Source organism: Rhizophagus irregularis, chromosome 5 (genome assembly GCF_026210795.1).
Source record: "Rhizophagus irregularis chromosome 5, complete sequence".
Classification (NCBI taxonomy): Eukaryota; Fungi; Glomeromycota; class Glomeromycetes; order Glomerales; family Glomeraceae; genus Rhizophagus; species Rhizophagus irregularis.
This window is the reverse complement of record NC_089433.1, coordinates 1,763,048-1,783,676: the sequence shown is the minus strand read 5'-3', so window position 1 is coordinate 1,783,676 and position 20,629 is coordinate 1,763,048. Positions and strand designations below refer to the sequence as shown.

The 20,629-nt window shown below is 27.4% G+C and overlaps 4 protein-coding genes across 4 annotated transcripts; all 4 read left to right on the top strand.

The window, feature by feature from the left end:
* Positions 1–42: 42 nt before the first annotated feature.
* OCT59_024920 (uncharacterized protein) lies at positions 43–2,699 on the top strand (the record flags this gene model as incomplete). Its single annotated transcript, XM_025315338.2, has 12 exons — positions 43–123; positions 186–284; positions 364–483; positions 630–801; positions 1,015–1,094; positions 1,169–1,293; positions 1,375–1,501; positions 1,570–1,714; positions 1,785–1,940; positions 2,020–2,085; positions 2,152–2,317; positions 2,390–2,699. 12 exons carry the CDS (start codon positions 43–45, stop codon positions 2,553–2,555), a joined length of 1,503 nt encoding a protein of 500 aa, XP_025182962.1. The 3' UTR covers positions 2,556–2,699.
* Positions 2,700–5,570: 2,871 nt separating this feature from the next.
* Positions 5,571–7,888, top strand: OCT59_024919 (uncharacterized protein; the record flags this gene model as incomplete). The annotated part of the gene is made up of 12 exons (XM_066134965.1): positions 5,571–5,651; positions 5,719–5,817; positions 5,893–6,012; positions 6,094–6,253; positions 6,324–6,403; positions 6,487–6,551; positions 6,697–6,823; positions 6,892–7,036; positions 7,106–7,261; positions 7,337–7,402; positions 7,480–7,645; positions 7,723–7,888. The coding sequence occupies 12 exons, from the start codon at positions 5,571–5,573 to the stop codon at positions 7,886–7,888; spliced, it is 1,431 nt and encodes a 476-aa protein (XP_065991745.1).
* A 4,676-nt stretch (positions 7,889–12,564) lies between these two features.
* On the top strand, positions 12,565–15,239 carry OCT59_024918 (uncharacterized protein). The gene is made up of 12 exons (XM_025315339.2): positions 12,565–12,815; positions 12,885–12,983; positions 13,057–13,176; positions 13,239–13,398; positions 13,472–13,551; positions 13,639–13,763; positions 13,848–13,974; positions 14,047–14,191; positions 14,262–14,417; positions 14,505–14,570; positions 14,647–14,812; positions 14,893–15,239. The coding sequence occupies exons 1-12, from the start codon at positions 12,732–12,734 to the stop codon at positions 15,056–15,058; spliced, it is 1,494 nt and encodes a 497-aa protein (XP_025182964.1). The 5' UTR covers positions 12,565–12,731; the 3' UTR covers positions 15,059–15,239.
* Positions 15,240–17,061: 1,822 nt separating this feature from the next.
* Positions 17,062–19,396, top strand: OCT59_024917 (uncharacterized protein; the record flags this gene model as incomplete). Its single annotated transcript, XM_066134951.1, has 12 exons — positions 17,062–17,142; positions 17,208–17,306; positions 17,384–17,503; positions 17,578–17,737; positions 17,811–17,890; positions 17,978–18,102; positions 18,187–18,313; positions 18,387–18,531; positions 18,601–18,756; positions 18,840–18,905; positions 18,998–19,163; positions 19,240–19,396. 12 exons carry the CDS (start codon positions 17,062–17,064, stop codon positions 19,394–19,396), a joined length of 1,482 nt encoding a protein of 493 aa, XP_065991744.1.
* Between the last annotated feature and the right edge of the window lie 1,233 nt (positions 19,397–20,629).

The following is a 20,629-nucleotide window of genomic DNA, read 5'->3' as shown; positions in this document are numbered from 1 at the left end:
CTTACAAAAAGGCTAATTTACAGGAAAAAAAAGACTGACACGATGATTGAATTTTCAGCGTTTCAAATATTCGTTATTTTTATGATAATTCTTTATATCATAAGACGTCCTCGTATAGGCAAAGTAAGCAAATTCGGTTGTAATCATAAATTAATTTTGTAAACTTTGCTTACCTTATTTTATAGAACGAACCTCCGCTTGTACCTTATTCAATTCCAATTCTTGGGCATACATATAATTATTTATTTAACACAAAAAAATTCTTTAAAGAATGTAAAGAACAGGTAATAAATAATATCTTAATCTTTTTTCTTTGAAAAACAAAAACAAATTTTTTAACATTTACGTGTATCCATTAATTAGTATGGTGAATGTTTTTCAATTTATGTATTCGGACAAGTTATGACAATTCTTTCAAGAGATTCATTGATTGAAGTGTTTAGAAATCCTGATGACTTTGATTTAATATCAGCAGCAAATGAGGTAATTATCTTAAAATGAACACAACATCTATGATTTTTAGCGCAATTGAAAAAGTATTATAATATAATATTTTTTGTATATACAGTAATGACATTTTGCGTCTATACTCATTAAAAATTATATTTGTTATTTTTTTTTTTTAATAGGTTCTTCCTTTACAACATCTTCTTGTTTATAATGGCGGTACAAACAGAGAAAGTGTCAAATTTCATGCTAAAACTGCAAGAGAACAAGTTTCTGGTAAACTCGATTTAAATATTGGCGTCGTACAAAAATATCTCTTAAAAGGAATGGAAAAATGGATCGGAGATTGTAATGGTATGCTCAATGATATATATAATCAGTTAGAGTTTGAATAATTGGATCCTTTCAGATAAATCTGGATTATCCGGATAATTCAAGATTGGTATCCATTCTCGGATATCTATTAGATATCGTATAACGGATCCAAATTTCATAATCGATATCACACCAATCAGCATTTGCCATCACAGTATTATATTATTTATTCTTATATTTATTGAATATTAGATCCCAAGACAATTTATAACGCTTGGAATATGGTTAATGGCATCATCTCTTTACCAATTGCAAACATACTTGTTGGAGAAGTCAGTAATTATATAAGATCGATTTATAAATTATGTAAATTATTCTTTAAGAGTAAAACCTTAATATACATTAGGAAGCGGCATCTCATGAGGATTTAGTGAAGTCATTTGAAAACTTGGCTTTTGATCTGGGTCCATTATTAATAATTCCACCAATTTTATCTTTCATTCACCCGAAACTACACGAATTCGTAATTACGTGAGCATGTTTGCTTTTACCATGCAGGTATTTATATACATAGAAAGTTATCTGATAACTTATAGTAATATTATTTATTAGTTTACCTATGAAATTTGGATGGAATCCAGTATCACGTCATCGAGAAGTGGTAATGAATCGTGTAAAACCAGTAATTGAAAAACGTTTAAAAGAAAAAAATGTGCTTGGTGATAATTATAAACCTTATGTAAGTAAAATTATTGTTTGAAAATTATTATTATATCAATTAATTCGTATCCGTAACGTCCATACTAGAATGATATATTGGAATATTATATGAATCAACCGGACTTTGATCATACAAAACCCAATAATCTTCCTTATCATGTTGACAACTTATTTGTTATGACTTTTGTCTCAATTAACACAACAAGTAGAGCAGCAGTTGACGCATTATATGGTAAGCATACAATTTTTATAAAAGAAATTTATTTGTAAAGTTTTATTTATTTTATTTTATATTATTTTAGATTTGGCAGGAAGACCAGAAGTATTAAATGAATTATATGAAGAAGCATTGACAATTGATAAAGAATGTAATGGATTAGTAACTTTGACCGATGTTCAAAAAATGGTAAAACTAGATAGTTTCGTTAAGGAATCATTAAGACACGCTGGTAACATAAGTAAGCATAATCTTAATTCTCCATACATATTAAATTATAATTATAATTGTAATTGAAATAATACATATTTTACATTCAGTTAATTTAGCTCACTACATGATATCAAAAAGTTTTACTTTTTCTAATGGTTTTACAATTCCAAAAGGTAAAGTTGTTTTTATATTTTTATATTTTAAAATTATTATTACCATCTAATTTCTTTTGTGAATAGGGCGCAAGACAATTTTGTATTTTGATGATGCGTTAAAATCAAAAGAATATTATGGTAATGATGCTGAAGAATTTAAACCATTTCAATTTGTAAATGCAAATTCTCCTGCGACAAAAGTTGATCGTTCTTATATTATTTTCGGTGGTGGCAAACACGCGTGTCCTGGGTATTTATTTTTATGAACAAAATATTTTTATCCAAATTTTGCCTATAACTAACAATCTTTTTTTTTTATCAGTCGATTTTTTGCAGTTAATGAAACAAAATTGTTTTTACATAAGTTTATTTTGAAGTACAAAGTTTCAACAAAAAGTGGAAAAATTGAAGAAAAATTATTAATTGGACCATATACAATACCTTCTCGAAGTGGCTTAGTTTTTGAAAATAAAGTAAAAAATAAATAAAATAGTAGTGTTGCTATAGGATATAGATAGAGTGTCGGTTTGAAATATAAAATTATTTAAATAGAAAAGAAAAAATATAAGAACAAAATAAATTAAGCAACCAATAAAAAGTGACACGATGCTGGCGTCTGTATTTTCTGTAAATTATTAACAATGGAAGTATCTTTTATGTTAAATAATTAATATACTAGAATTTTGTGTCGATTATTTTATCTGAGTTAAATTGAGAGAAAAAACAATTACAGTCCCCGACGAAATAATGTTGGTCTTAAGTCTTAACCCACCATTATTCTGATTGAGTCATATTTAACTGCAACAATGGAACACTAATAATAAATTAAAAAAAGTAATTTTAATTACTGTCGTTATCTTTATTCTACTTCTAAATGGCATCTATCACTATTAGATACACTAATTATGAAGTTGTTAACTTTTTGTAACATTGAATGAGAATTGTAAACAGTTAGCAGGTATATACATATAGGGGGCAGTGACACGGGATATTGTCAAACTTCAGACCTCAGGTCACATGATTTATCATGCGGCAAAAATATGAAAAATAACATTAATAATATCTTTGCTTTTCATTACCAACTAACCTTAGAAAATTCCCTTCAATTAAAGTAAAATATTACAATGTGACTAAGCAAATATAATTTTTTCGATAAATCATAAAAAAATCAAAACCACATCATATATTACATAGAAGTTAGAGACGAGAATAAAATGATTAACTATCTAAACTGTTCCGATCCTATTCTTAAAGAGTCATCTGGATTCAATTACCAAATAATTACCTAGATTATAAGAAGTGGTGTTCTTGGAAGTTTCTGATGACATTTTATTGGAATTGGAAGTTCTATTGGAAAGAATTTGAATTATTGGATCTGGAAATTGACGTAGGTTATTTGATTTTCCAATGTAGTTATATTCATGATTAAATGTAAGAGGAAGAGATATTAAGAAAAAATTTGAATAGTAGCCTGAAAGGTGATCTTTTAAATGAGTACACACATCCAGCAATAGCAAAATGAGAGCTTAAAAGTTTTAATAAAATGTCGAGTATTGCTAAATATCACCGCTGGTGATTATTCACTTTACTAAAATTAGTGTTAAACTCTGCCCGTTAATATTTGCTAAATACCGGAATCACCTGCGGTGAGATTTATCAATGCCAAATTTTTTTATATAATTAATTATTATTGGACGAAATTTTTCACATGATAAAGGTGTTTCCAAGCTTCCAATAAAAATCTACTAGAATTGGAATAGGCATTGGAATTGGAAGATGAAAGTGCTTCCGATCTTCCAGTGAATATCACTTTTGAATCTAAAACTTCTTTTATAATGTTTGAAGTGACTTGCGGATTCCCGTAACCCGATTCTGGCAAATCATAATCCTGAAAATTCAAAATCTTGACACTTATTATCCCGACACTTATTATCTTTTTCAGTTTTTGATAGACGTAATAATTTTGTAATACTTTGTAGCGATTAATACTGTACTTCTAAGTATTTCGAAAAAAATTTATGCTTTTTACTACTAATCGTCACATGACATTAAATATTTTCATTAATATGTAAAGATTTTTAAAATAATTCTCGAAAATTAATATTTGATAATTTTAATAATACTTTGCCAAATTAATAAGTAATTATTAATTATTAAAAAGTTTTTATTTTGTAGAAAAAATAATTTTTTTTAAAAATTTTACTTTATATTAAATAAAAATGTAAGTCTTTGCATATTTAATATACCGATTAATATTTTAATGTACCGTTATTAAAATTTTTGTATTCATGTTGCTATTATAATAGTCAAGAGATAATAAGTGTCGGAATTAATGAGTGTCGGGAGTCGGGACTCGGGATAATGAATGTCGGAAACAATGGATTTTGAATTTTCGGGATTATGATTTGTCGGAATTATGAGTATCGAGTTTGTATTATACGAGATTCTGATCGCGTAGTAAATTCAGCTCTCTCAATCCTTTTTGAGAAAATTTAATATAAGAAATAGTAATACGAAAAAAAATCATTTCTTTATTTGTGAGATAGTGAAATTATTTTAAAAATAATGCGACAATTAATAGTGTAATTTATAGCGTTAATAAATGCAAAGTCAAATTTAGAAACACAGTGATATAAAAAGCATTATAATCAATATATCATATTTTATTATAAAAATCCGTACATAGATTAAAAAAAAACTAACCGCATTGGTTTCGCCGGAGACTGTAAAAATGAAAAGGAAAAAAAAAATTCCGAGGTCCAATCGAACTTAAAAGAAAACTGAATTTGGGTAATTCGGAATTACGGCTATTCGGTTCAAATATATTACCGTCATAATGCTGAAAACAGTACACTCCTTCCCCATAAAAATGAAATGTGTTATATTTGTGTTCATGTGTAAAAAACGTCCAAAAAAGCACCATTTTGTCCGATTTATGACTTATTACAAAAAAACAAAAATTAAACAAAATGGTGCTTTTTTAGATATTTATTACACGAGCACAAATATTAAACAAATTTAACTCATTTCGTTTTTATAGGGCTTGTTCATTAAATAAAATTTAGGAGGTTATGAACTGTCATAATACCGAAAACAGTACACTCCATGTTTATTAAATAAAATTTAGGAGATTATGAACTAATTTGATGTGCATTGGAAATTTCCAAGGAATTAGATGATGCACATCACTTCTCTTGGTATTGAAATGTGTAAAAAAAAATTGTACTGGTTTCGCAAGTTTGTTATAGGTTGTATAAGAAATAAATAACATACTCTATTCTCAATATAAGAAACAAAGGAATTACTATATTGCCGAATTACTCATAAACTTCCGTAAATTTTGTTATAAAAATGGAGGGTTGATTACTTTTTTTTTAAAAGAACTTTCATTTTCAATTAATATTATCTTACAAGAAATCTAATTTTCATTTTTTAACACATTATCTTACAAAAAGCTAGTTTCCATTTTTCAACACATTATCTTACAAAAAAAGACTTACACAATGATTGAAGTTTCAATGTTTCAATTATTCGTTATTTTTGTGATAATTCTTTATATCGTAAGACGTCCTCGTATAGGCAAAGTAAGTAAAAATGAATTCATAATTGGATTGATTTTGTAAACTTTGCTTACCTTACTTTATTTTATAGAACGAACCTCCACTTGTGCCTTATACGATTCCAATTCTCGGACATACGTATGATTATTTATTTAACACAAAAAAATTCATTAAAGAATGTAAAGAACAGGTAATCATTAAACATTTTAACTTTTTTTTTTTAAAAAAAAAAGTTCTTTAACATATACGTATATCCGTTTATTAGTATGGTGATTGTTTTTCAATTTATATATTTGGAGAAGTGATGACAATTCTTTCAAGAGATACATTGACTGAAGTGTTCAGAAATCCTGATAACTTTGATATGATATCAGCAACGAAGGAGGTAATTATCTTAAAATATTGTGTACTATAAACATACCTCATCAAATTAAACCGAAATTAATATATAAACTTTTTTTAATAGACTTTTCCTTTAGACCAACTTCTCCCTTATAGTGATGATAAACCCGAATTTCATGCCAGAACTGCAAGAGAACAAGTTTCTGGCAAACTTGATATAAATATTGGCATCGTACAAAAATACCTCATAAAAGGAATAGAAAATTCGATCGGAGATTGTAATGGTATGATACCTACCACATTTGTCTTCACCGCAATATTCTATCATTCATTCTTTTATTTATTGAATTTTAGAACCCAAGGTAGTTTATAACGCTTGGAATTTGATTAATTACATCATCGCTTTACCAATTGCGAACGTTCTTGTTGGAGAAGTCAGTAATTATATAAGATCAATTTATAAATATGTAAATTATTATTCTTTAAGACTTATGAGTAAAACATTAATATACATTAGGAAGCGGCATCTCATGAAGATTTAGTGAAGGCATTAGGAGACTTGGCTTTTGATCTGGGTCCATTGTTGGTAATTCCACCGATTTTATTTTTCATTCATAAGAAACTACACGAATTCGTACTCACGTGAGCATGTTTTATATTTATTGTTATTTACTGATATTTATATTAAAAAAGTAATCCGATAACTGATAGTAATATTATTTATTAGTATACCCTTTAAATTTGGATGGAGTCCGGTATCACGTCATCGAGACATTGTAGTAAATCGTTTAAGACCAGTAGTTGAAAAACGTTTAAAAGAAAGAAAGGAGCTTGGTGATAATTATAAACCTTATGTAAGTAAAACTATTGTTTGAAATTTGAAAATTACTATAATTAACCCGTGCCTTAATGTTTATACTAGAATGATTTATTGGATTATTATATGAGTCGACCGAATTTTGATAATACAAAACCTAATAATCTTCATTTTCATGTTGATAACCTATTTTCTATTTCTTTTGCCGCAATCAACACAACAAGTAGAGCAGCAGTTGACGCATTATATGGTAATCATATAATTTTAAGATAATATTCATCATGTAAAGTTCTATTTATTTAATTTTATATTACTTTAGATATGGCTGGAAGACCAGAAGTATTAAATGAATTATATGAAGAAGCATTGGCATTTGATAAAGAATGTAATGGATCAGTAACTTTGGCTGATGTTCAAAATATGGTGAAATTAGATAGTTTAGTTAAGGAATCATTGAGACACGCTGGTAACATAAGTAAGCATAATCTTAATTCTCCATACATATTAAATTATAATTATGATATTAAAATAATATTTATTTTACATTCAGTTAATTTGGGTCATCACATGATATCGAAAAGTTACACTTTCTCTAATGGTTTTACAATCCCAGAAGGTAAATTAATAAAAATCATTTATATTTTAATAATGTGTATTTATTATTAACATCTAATCTTTTTTTTTTGTATATAGGACGTAAGATTAGTTTGTATTCTGATGATATGTTAAAAGCAAAAGAAAATTTTGGTGATGATGCTGAAGAATTTAAACCATTCCGATTTGTAAATGCAAAATCTCCTGCGACAAAAGTTGATCGTTCTTATATTGTCTTCGGTGGCGGTAGACATGCGTGTCCTGGGTATTTATTTTTATGAACAAAATATTTTATCTGCAAATTTTTGTCTATAATTAACAAAGCCTTTCTTTTTTTATTAGTCGATTTTTTGCAATTAATGAAACAAAATTGTTTTTACATAAGGTTATTTTGAATTACAAAATTTCAACAAAAAGTGGAAAAATTGAAGATAAAATATTTATTGGACCATTAACATCACCTTCTCAAAGTGGCTTAGTTTTTGAAAATAGAGTAAAAAATAATTAAATGGTATTCCTTTGGAACAGTGTTGTCATAGGATACGGATAGAGTGCCAGTTTGAAATATAAAATTATTCTAAATAGAAAAGATTATATAAACAACCAATAAGAAGTGACATGGTTGTATTTTTTTGTAATAATTTATGTAAAACAACCCTATCATAGGGCAATAAATTTGTGTCGATTATTTTATTCGAGTTATAAACAAAATATAGTTTATCTACCAGAGTCATATAAAAATGCAAATCAAAGTTTACAGTCCCCGGCGAAATAATGCCGTTTAAAACCCATCACTCGATAAATGACCATTTTTCTAAATTTTCTAGTTTTTTATTCCGAAGAAACTCAGACACGTGATCATTTTTCTGAAAATTTTTTAATTAGATCATTATTTATTATATTTGACTGCACAATGGAACGCTGTAATTTTTTTTAAAAAAACTATCACTATTAGATTATGATAATCCATTTCAATATATCAAGTCTTATGTTCCGTTATATCAAGGTTCCTTCACCACCAACTAACCTTAAAAAATTTCCTTCAATTAAAGTAAAATAATTACATAATAAATATGTATTATCATATATACCATATATATGATTGACCAAAGAATATGCAACTAAATTTCTTTACATTAAAATACACGCAATCCGATGATCTAACTACGGAAAAAATTACTACACTGCATTGGCGACGCATCGGAATAAAGACCAGATCAGGGCAGATCGTACCGCATTAATTTCCTATAAGCAGTATATCCCCTTTTTACAGAAATGCAATATTTACTTTAAAGTCACAAAAATAAACACCTTTTTCTTGTACGTAATGCCAGCCGAGCTCATCATAATGTACTATATAAATCTGGTAGGGGAGCTGCGTTTATATTGCAAATAATTTTCTGGATTGTTGACAAGCAGTAATGTTCTTGGAAGTTTCCAATGACATTTTATTGGAAATAGAAGTTCCATTACCGATACATATTTTAGGAGGCTGGAGGTTATATCCGGAGTATATTATGTGGAAGAATACAGCATGGGTATTGTGCTTAGGGGGGTACAGGAATTTATATTGCGTAATTTATTTTACAATACAGTTCCTAGCATTATACCCGGGTATTTTACAAATTTTGAAGGTTAAAAATCGAATATCTCCATGCAAATATCTGGGTACTTTAAAAAACCAAAAAAATTTTCATGTGGGTACTGTGCATAGGGGGGGCCGGGGTACTGTGGCCTGCAAAATACGGTACATTCTTTATCAAATGTCAATGGCTTCTTCATATAATTTATTTAACAATTCTGGTCTTCCTTAATCAAAAGTAATACTAGGAAACGGGAACCGTTGTAAGTCCGGGACGAAAACTAAAATTTGTTGAGTGACGATCACGTGGCGGACAGGAAATTCACATGATCGATTTTTTTTCATAGTGCGTAAACATATTTTGTCCTTCGCTTCGCTCCGGACAATAAAACTTTACATCATCTTTAAAATTATATGATTACCATATAATGCATCAACTGCTGCTCTACTTATTGTGTTGATTGAAGAAAAAGTGATAAAAAAGTAGGTTATCAACATGATAAAAAAGACTATTGGGTTTTGTATTATCAAAATTCGGTCGATTCATATAATGTTCCAATAAATCAATAAAACATTATAAACACGGGTTATAATTTTCAAATTTTCAAGCAATAATTTTACTTCCATAAGGTTTATAATTATCACCAAGCTCATTTCATTCTTTTAAACGTTTTTCAACTACTGGTCTTAAACGATTTATTATAATGTTTGATGGATTCCATCCAAATTTAAAGGGTAAATTAATAAATAATATTACTGTCAGTTATCAGACTACTTTTTTAATATAAATATCGGTAAATGTAAAACATGTTCACGTGAGTACGAATTCGAATAGTTTCTTATGAATGAAAAATAAAATCGGCGGAATTACCAATAATGGACCCAGATCAAAAACCAAGTTTCCTAACGATTTCACTAAATCTTCATGGGATGCCGCTTCCTAATGTATATTAATGTTTTACTCATAATAAGTCTTTAAGAATTATAATTTACATATTTATAAATTGATCTGATATAATTACTAACTTCTCACTTGGGTCCTAACATTCAATAAATGATAGAATACTGCGGTAAAGTAGACCATTACATTTTTGTACGACACCAATATATATAGAATTTACAAGAAATTTGTTCTCTTGCAGTTTAGCATGAAATTTGGCGTTATCACCACTATAAGTAAGAAGTCGTTCTAAAGGGAAAGTCTATTAAAAAAATGTTTATATATTAATTTCGCTGATATCATATCAATGAATCTCTTGAAAGAATTGTCATCACATGTCCGAATACATAAATTGAAAAACAATCACCATACTAATAAATGGATATACGTACTAAATGTTAAAAGGCTCACTTTTATTTCAAAAAGAAAGTTAAAATTAAAGATTACCTGTTCTTTACATTCTTTAATGAATTTTTTTTATCATATGTATGTCCGAGAATTGGAATCGTATAATGTACAAGTGGAGGTTCGTTCTATAGAATAAGCTACAATTCCGAATTCAGGACGTCTTATGGTATAACAGATAAAGAATTATCATAAAAATAAATATTTGAAACAATCATTGTGTAAGCCTTTTCTTTGTAAGATAATGTGAAATCAACTGTCTTGTAAGATAATGTGTTAAAATGGAAACTAGCTTTCTTGTAAGATAATGTACTAAAAATGAAAATGCTTATAAAAAAAGTCCTTTATGGAAATTTATGGCGATCCTTTGTTTCTTATTCTTATAAACAAGCTGCGTGACTACTTTGGAAATAAAAAAATACGCCAATGTGATTCCTAATCAAGTGATTTGTAATATGGTAGATGGTAGGGCAGTACTAGTTTCTGAGGGAGGCAAAGAAGAAGTATCATTTAAAGATAGCTTTACAACTTATAATTTCAAAATTTGCGAAACCAGTACAATTTTTTTTTTTTTACATGTTTAATACCAAGAGCAGTGTAGATTTACTTCCAATTTCAATAAACAAATTTTTTTGAAGTTTACACTATAATCTCCTAAAACCTTTAGAAATTTTTTTTTTTTGTCCTTTTTCTTTTTTACAGTCTCCGACGACGGTTAGTTTTTCTAATCTATGTACGGATTTTATTATCAGTTATTTTCATAAGTTCATGCAGATTTTACATAATTGTTATTTAGGTCGTTACTATATATTAGCATAATAATAAAATTATTGGATAGTAATGGGAGTTTATTATAAAAATTGCATGAACGGTCCCGTCAAACCGATAATAATAATATTATTGGTGGGCATTTTATTGAATTTAATAATGTAAACAACTTTTACTAAATACAGTCAGCACGAAGTAGTCAAGGATTGCATTGAATTTTGCAAAGGAAGACTTGTTTTATCAATTATGTGAAATTATTCTTTAAGAGTAATTAACAATAAATATAAATATACATAAAGAAGCGGTATTTCATGAAGGTTCAGTGGAAACTTTGCTTTTGATCTGGGTCTAATATTAATAATTCCACCAATTTTGTCTTTCATTCAAACTACTGTACACGCACGAAACCGCAATTACGTAAGTAGGCTACTTTTGTTGTCGTTGCCAATATTTATAATTATAAAAAAAACTTATCTGATAACTATCACCAATTATCTCTTAGTTTACCTATGAAATTTGGATGGTCACATTAAGTAATTAAAAAACATTTAAGGAAAAAATAATCTTATAAATCATCCCGACACTTATTATCCCGACACTTATTATATTATTTTTTTTTGAAATTTACATTATTGACGTAATAATAATGTTTTAATTGTAAAAATTAATGGTTTTTTTTTAAAATTAGTAACTATTACAATAGGACTATTATGCACATGTACCAATAGTTATGCTTATTGAATTTACACACAATTTTATATTACTTAATGTATAAAATTAATATTTTTATTAATATTTAGTGAGCAAAAAATTCATATATGATTTCGGCGCAAATTAAACCCATTAGTACTCTGACATATTTAATACATAATATTTATCCCAAAGTTTCAAATAATTTGTTTTTTAAAATAAATTTCTTTCATTTGACGCCACGCATTTAGCAGTTGTGGGATCACGAATTAATTTTTATTTTTAGAAAAAATAAAATTTTGTTTTATATCATATTTTTTTTGCATCATAGAGATATATATAATTTCATCCACACATATATATATATTTAAAATATTTGAATATAATAAAAATAACATAGTAGTCAAGAGGATAATAAGAAAGAAAAAAAAATATCGTATCTTAATATAAAATCCGTGCACAATATTAGAAAAACTGACCTCCCACTGGTTTCAGTGGAGAAAAAGGCAAAATCCGAGGTTGACTGGATTTGGTAATTCGGGATTGCGGCACTACTATTAACACCGGCTATTCGGTTCAAATATATTCCCGTCAAGATGCCGATTTTCCGAAACGATACACCTCGTGAATAGAAGTGCATTGGAAACTTCCAAAAATTTGGACGTAAATATTGATGCACATCACACCGCTTTTGGCATTGAAAAAATCAAAAATTTTGTTAAATATTCAAGACAAAGGATCTACTATAACGCCGGATTGACTTCTATAAAAATGTAGTTTTAATCACTTTTTTTTTTATAAACTTTTCATTTTTTTTAACACATTATCTTACAAGAAAGCCAATTTCATTTTAACGCATTATCTTACAAGAAAGATAATTTCCACTTTTTAACACATTAATCTTACAAGACAGCTGTTGATTTCCATTTTAATATATTATCTTACAAAAAAAAAAAGACTTACACAATGATTGAAGTTTCTAGTACATTTCAATTATTCGTTGTTTTTATGATAATTCTTTATATCATAAAACGTCCTCGTATAGGCAAAGTAAGTAATGAATTCGTAATTGTATCAAATTAATTTTGTAAACTTTTCTTACCTTACTTTATTTTATAGAACGAACCTCCATTTGTACCTTATACGATTCCAATTCTCGGACATACGTATGATTATTTATTTAACACAAAAAAATTCTTGAAAGAATGTAAAGAAAAGGTAATCATTAAACATTTTAACTCTTCTTTTGAAAAAAATGAGTTTTTTAACATATATTATATCCGTTTATTAGTACGGTGACTGTTTTTCAATTTATATATTCGGAGAAGTGGTGACAATTCTTTCAAGAGATTCATTGACTGAAGTGTTTAGAAATCATAATGACTTTGATATGTCGTCAGCAACAAGAGAGGTAATTACCTTAAAATATTGTGTAACATGCCTCACTTGAAATTAATCTTTTTTTTTTAATAGACTTTTCCTTTAAACCGACTTCTTCCTTATGGTGGTAGTAACATCCCATTCCATGCCAAAACTGCAAGAGAACAAGTTTCTGGTAAACTCGATATAAATATTGATATTGCACAAAAATATCTCTTAGAAGGAATGGAAAAATTGATTGGTGATTGTAATGGTATGATACTTACCACATTTGTCTACTTCCCCGCAGCATTCTATCATTTATTCTTATATTTATTGAATTTTAGAACCCAAGGTATTTTATAAAACTTGGAAATTGGTTAATTGCATCATCGCTTTACCAATTGCGAACATACTTGTTGGAGAAGTCAGTAATTATATCAGATTAATTTATAAATTATGTAAATCATTATTTTTTAAGACTTATAATGAATAAAATATTAATATATATTAGGAAGCGGCATCTCATGAAGATTTAGTGAAGGCATTAGGAGACTTGGCTTTTGATCTGGGTCCATTATTGGTAATTCCACCGATTTTATTTTTCATTCATAAGAAATTACACGAAATCGTAGTCACGTGAGCATGTTTTATATTTACTGTTTTTTACTGTTATTTATATTAAAAAGTTGTCAGATAACTGATAGTAATATTATTTATTAGTTTACCCTTTAAATTTGGATGGAGTCCAATATCACGTCATCGAAACATTGTAAAGAATCGTTTAAGTCCAGTAGTTGAAAAACGTTTAAAAGAAAGAAAGGAGCTTGGTGATAATTATAAACCTTATGTAAGTAAAACTATTGTATGAAAATTTGAAAATTATTATTATATTAACTCGTGTCTATAATGCTTATACTAGAATGATTTATTGGAATATTATATGAATCAACCGGATTTTGATATTACAAAACCCAATAATCTTCTTTATCATATTGATAATCTATTTGCTATTACTTTCGCCTCAATCAACACAACAAGTAGAGCATCAGTTGACGCATTATATGGTAACTATATAATTTTAAGATGAAATTTGTACATGTAAAGTTTTATTTATTTAATTTTATATTATTTTAGATTTGGCAGGAAGACCAGAATTAAAAAATGAATTATATGAAGAAGCATTGACAATTGATAAAGAATGTAATGGATTAGTAACCTTGACCGAAATTCAAAAAATGGTGAAATTAGATAGTTTCGTTAAAGAATCATTAAGATTTGGTGGCAACTTAAGTATGCATAACTTTAACGCTTCATACATATTAAATTAATTGTAATATTGAAATAATTTTGAAATATCATATTTTATTTTTTATACAGTTACTTTGCCTCATTATGTAATATCGAAAAGTTACACTTTCTCTAATGGTTTTACAGTTCCAGGAGGTAAATTAATAAAATTCATTTATGTTTTAATAAATGTATTTATTATTAACATCTAATCTTTTTTTTTTGTATACAGGACGGATGACAATGTTGTATACCAATGATATGTTAATGGCAAAAGAATCCTTCGGTGATGATGCTGAAGAATTTAAACCATTCCGATTTTTAAATAGAAATTCTCCTGCAACAAAAGTTGATCGTTCTTATATTGTCTTCGGTGGTGGCAAACACGCGTGTCCTGGGTATTTATTTTTATGAACAAAATATTTTATCTGCATATTTTGCCTATAATTAACAAAACCTTTCTTTTTTTTACTATTAGTCGATTTTTTGCAATTAATGAAACAAAATTGTTTTTACATAAGGTTATTATGAAATACAAAGTTTCAACAGAAAGTGGAAAAATTGAAGATAAAATGCTTATTGGACCATCAACATCACCTTCTCAAGGTGGCTTAGTTTTTGAAAATAGAGTAAAAAATAATTAAATGGTATTTTCCTCTGGAACGGTGTTGTCATAGAATACGGATAGAGCGTCGGTTTGAAATATAAAATTATTTAAACTAAAAAAAAAGGCAAATTCATTTGTTAATAATGAATATATTTAATGATGTAATTAATTTCTCAATTATCTTTTTTATATAAACGCATTATTACAATTTAGATTAACAATAACTGAATGATCAATTAAAATCAATTATTTTGTTACATATAAAATTGATATCAGTCCCTTTATAAAATACTGTATAGAAATTCAATGCATTTTGAACTACTACATTGAATCATTATTTACATTAAATTTTTGTTTTATCGATTGTGAACATATTTGTTGAAGTTAACTATATAAGAAAATTAATATATTATGTGAACTTATTCTTTAAGAGCTATTATCAATAAAATATAAATATACATCAGGAAGCGGCATCTCATAAAGATCTAGTAAAGTTATTTGGAAACTTTGCTTCTGGGTCTAATATTAATAATTCCGCCAATTTTCACCAGAAACTATACGACATCGTAATCACCTAAGCATGTTACTTTTGCTGTCATGACATTGCCAATATTTATCATTATTTACAACTATTACTAATTATTTATTAGTTTGCCTATGAAATTTGGATGAAATCCAGTGCCACATCATCGAGAAGTCGACTAAGTCCAGTAATTGAAAAACATTTAAAGAAAAAAAAAATGAGCTTGGTGATAAATAATTTTTTTAAAAAAATTTTGCTCCATATTGAATATTTTTTGCATCATAAAGTTCTGTTTTTTAATATACAAAATTTTAATCATTCATGTCATTATAATATAGGATCAAGTGTCGGGATATTCCGATGAGTATGAATGTCGGGAATAATGGATTTTGAATTTTCGGGATTATGACTTGTCGAGATTGTGAATGACGGGATTGTGATTTTTTTTTTTTGAGGAAATTTGAAATAAAGAAATAGTAATACTAAAAAAAATTTTATAAAGCTCTTTTTATTAACGTTAATTTGTTAAAATCAATATAAGTAATTTCATGGGGAGTTTAGTAATTTCGTGGGGAGCGGACGATGGCTTTTTCCCTTCGGGAAAAGAACCAAACCCCCAGGAGGCAGGAGCGTGTGACTTACGATCATCACGTGTACAGAACAAAATCCTTGTGAAATTCCCGTACATCTTCGCTTTCCAATTCTTTTCCTTGAAAGGATACCATAAAGGATAGACAATATGACGGGAAATGACGTAATCTGATACTTTGCTTACCAAATTTGGGTGTTTCATACCATTACGATCATGCATAATTTTAAAAATGACGCATGCCGTCTTTGGCTTAACGCCGATCAGAATTATTACATTTGAAAATCCCAAAAGTTTTCAGCAATATGCGTAAATCAAGCCATCTCGCTAAAAAACTTGCGAAACTTTGCGATTTTTTCGAATAATTAATTATGTAAAAAAAGATCAATTACTAAAAAAATTGAAGCAAACCTCTAAAAATTCTAAATACTTGAGTTTAAAACTTAAAAGTTTTATGTAAAACTAATAGTTTGTTGTAAGGCAATTCGCTTAAATATTTAGAGTTTCTGGAGTTTCACTAAATAATTGACCTTTCTACATTATTATTCGGAAGATCGTCAAGATTTGCAAATTTTTGAAAATCGGCTTTTTTATAAATGACGTCATTCCCGCCCATAGTGTAGGTCATGAATTCCCGAAACAACCCACCTCGTGAATGCATTATTCAAGATGTGGGAAACTTCCAAAATTTTTTATTATTTTTATTGGAATTGGAACATCGCACCTGTTATAAAAAAAATTTTTGTAAATCATATGTTGAAAATAACAAAATCAATACAAACAAACGGATTACTCAAATTTTTTATAAAAATGCGAGTTTTGATCTTTTTTTTTTTATAAATATTTTCACTTTTTTAACACATTATCTTACAAGGAAGCCAATTTTCATTTTTTAATACATTATCTTACAAAAAAGAAGACTTGTACAATGATTGAAGTTTCATTGTTTCAATTATTTGTTATTTTTATAATAATTCTTTATATCATAAACCGTCCTCGTTTAGGAAAAGTAAGTAAATGAATTCGTAATTATAGCAATTAATTTTGCAAACTTTGCTTACCTTAATTTTATAGAATGAACCTCCACTTGTGCCTTATACAATTCCAATTCTCGGACATACGTATGATTATTTATTTAACACAAAAACTTTCATTAAAAAATGTAAAGAACAGGTAATCATTAAACATTTTAACATTTATTTTTTGAAAAAAAATGAGTTTTTTAACATATACGTATGTCCGTTTATTAGTATGGTGAATGTTTTTCAATTTATATATTCGGAGATGTGGTGACAATTCTTTCAAGAGATTCGTTGACTGAAGTGTTTAGAAATAATAATGACTTTGATATGGAATTAGCAGCAAAAGAGGTAATTACCTTAAAATATTGTGTAACATGCCTCACTTAATCAAACCGAAATTAATCTATTTTTTTTTTTAATAGACTCTTCCTTTAGAACGACTTCTTCCTTATAGTGGTAATAACGTCCCATTCCATGTCAAAGCTACAAGAGATCAAATTTCTGGTAAACTCGATATAAATATTGACATCGCACAAAAATATCTCTTAAAAGGAATAGACAAATTGATTGGTGATTGTAATGGTATGATACTTACCACATTTGTCTGCTTCACCGCAGCATTCTATCATTTATTCTTATATTTTTTGAATTTTAGAACCCAAGGTAGTTTATAACGCTTGGAATATGGTTAATTTCCTCATCGCTTTACCAATTGCGAACATACTTGTTGGAGAAGTCAGTAATTATATCAGATCAATTTATAAATTATGTAAATCATTATTTTTTAAGACTTATAATGAATAAAATATTAATATATATTAGGAGGCGGCATCTCATGAAGATTTAGTGAAGTCATTAGGAGACTTGGCTTTTGACGTGGGTCCATTATTGGTAATTCCACCGATTTTATTTTTCATTCATAAGAAATTACACGAAATCGTAATCACGTGAGCATGTTTTATATTTACTGTTTTTTACTGTTATTTATATTAAAAAGTTGTCAGATAACTGATAGTAATATTATTTATTAGTTTACCCCTTAAATTTGGATGGAATCCGGTATCGCGTCATCGAAACGTTGTAATGAATCGTTTAAGACCAGTAGTTGAAAAACGTTTAAAGGAAAGAAAGGAGCTTGGTAATTATTATAAACCTTATGTAAGTAAAATTATTGTTTGAAAAATTTGAAAATTATTATTATATTAACTCGTGCCTATAATGTTTATACTAGAATGATTTATGGGAATATTATATGAATCTACCGAATTTTGATAATACAAACCCCAATAATCTTCATTTTCATGTTGATAACCTACTTGCTATTACTTTCGCCTCAATCAGCACAACGAGTAGAGCAGCAGTTGACGCATTATATGGTAACCAATAATTTTTAAGATGATATTTGTGCATATAAAGTTTATTTATTTAATTTTATATTATTTCAGATTTGGCAGGAAGACCAGAATTATTAAATGAATTATATGAAGAAGCATTGATAATTGATAAAGAATGTAATGGATTAGTAACTGTCCCCGAAATTCAAAAAATGGTGAAATTAGATAGCTTCGTTAAAGAATCCTTAAGACACGGTGATAGCATACGTAAGCAAGCATACTTTAACTCTCCATACATATTTATATCATAATTGTAATATTGAAATACCATATTTTTATTTTTTATTCAGTTGGTTTGCCTCATTACATGATATCGAAAAGTTACACTTTCTCTAATGGTTTTACAATTCCAGAAGGTAAATTAATAAAAATCATCTTATATTTTAATGAAGTGTATTTATTATTAACATTTAATCCATTTAATTTTTTTTTTTTTTTGTATATACAGGACGTAAAATAATGTTGTATTCCATTGATATGTTAAAGGCAAAAGAATATTTCGGTGATGATGCTGAAGAATTTAAACCATTCCGATTTTTAAATAGAAATTCTCCTGCGACAAAAGTTGATCGTTCTTATATTGTCTTCGGTGGTGGAAAACACGCGTGTCCTGGGTATTTATTTTTATGAACAAAATATTTTATCTGCAAAATTTTGCCTATTATTAACACAACCTTTTTTTTTTATTAGTCGATTTTTTGCAGTTAGTGAAACAAAATTGTTTTTACATAAGATTATTATGAAATACAAAGTTTCAACAGAAAGTGGAAAAATTGAAGATAAAGTATTTGTTGGACCATTTACATCACCTTCTGAAGGTGGCTTAGTTTTTGAAAATAGAAAATAAGATACCCTAAGTAATTTTTCAAATATTATCAATATATATTAAAGAAATAAATTTTTATTTTTATTAATCTTGTATTACAGGTATTCGTTGAATACCTGTGTTGTTATTATTAAATAAAATTTTTATTATTTATAATAATTCATTAATAATGATATTTTCTAGAATTTGCTTTTTTTTTGTAAAAAATCCAATTTTTAAAATTGAATAACTTGTGCTCTATTGTTTTAAACGAATGCATAAAACTACCGCATAACTTTAATAAATAAGCAACTTTAATAAATAATTAACTATATTATGGTATCCGGACTTTTCGCCGAAAAATTATGTATTCCATTTGGTTATTTTATTGTTTTCATACTAAAAATCTTTTCTAGAAAAATTTTTGAATTATCTGTTTTTTATTGTTGTTTATAATAAATACATTAATCTTTTTTTACCTACTTTTTCTTGAATAAATGTTTTCAGGAAAATAAAGTTATTTATTTATTGCTTAACAATTAATATCAGTTACTTGAATGTTAAAGTGACAATATCCTGAAATGTTTATTTCATTGCGCGATGAATATTTTTTATGTTAATCGCCACCATTTTCGGCGAAATGTCCATTTGGCGAAATAAGATTCGGTGAAATGGATCTATATTATTTATCTGTTGAAATGGACTCCTTTTTTTGCAAAGCGCTTTATCACAATTTAGGGTGTGGTCAACTAATTAAATCAAAACTATATATGGACCCAGAAAAATTTACTATTAAAGATTTTAACGCTGTTAAAAAATCTGAAATCTTAAAACTTCGATAACTTTGTATTTAACCATCATTCAGAAATATAAAAATTTAAATAAATGCCCAATAACTTGGAGAATAATGTAACAGTCTCGCTTGTTTGAAAAACACCAAAGAAAAAACATTTTTCCTTATGTAGGATACATCCCGAAAATGGCATTTTATTTATTTTTGAGACATAAACGATCTTTTCTGGAAAAAAACAAACTATCACATAAAGGAGACAATTTAGAATACTTATGTAGAATTTTGAATGTGAATAATTGGAAGAATTTAATGATATGGAAGTATGAAAACATATCAATTTAGAAATTTTATTATAAAATGTAATTAATCAATAATTTAATCAGAAAATCTAATTTTTTATATGGGTCCATATAAATAGTTTTGTTGATGTGCTGTACAGTAGGGGATAAATTTTTTGAAATGAAAATAATAAAAAGAAACAA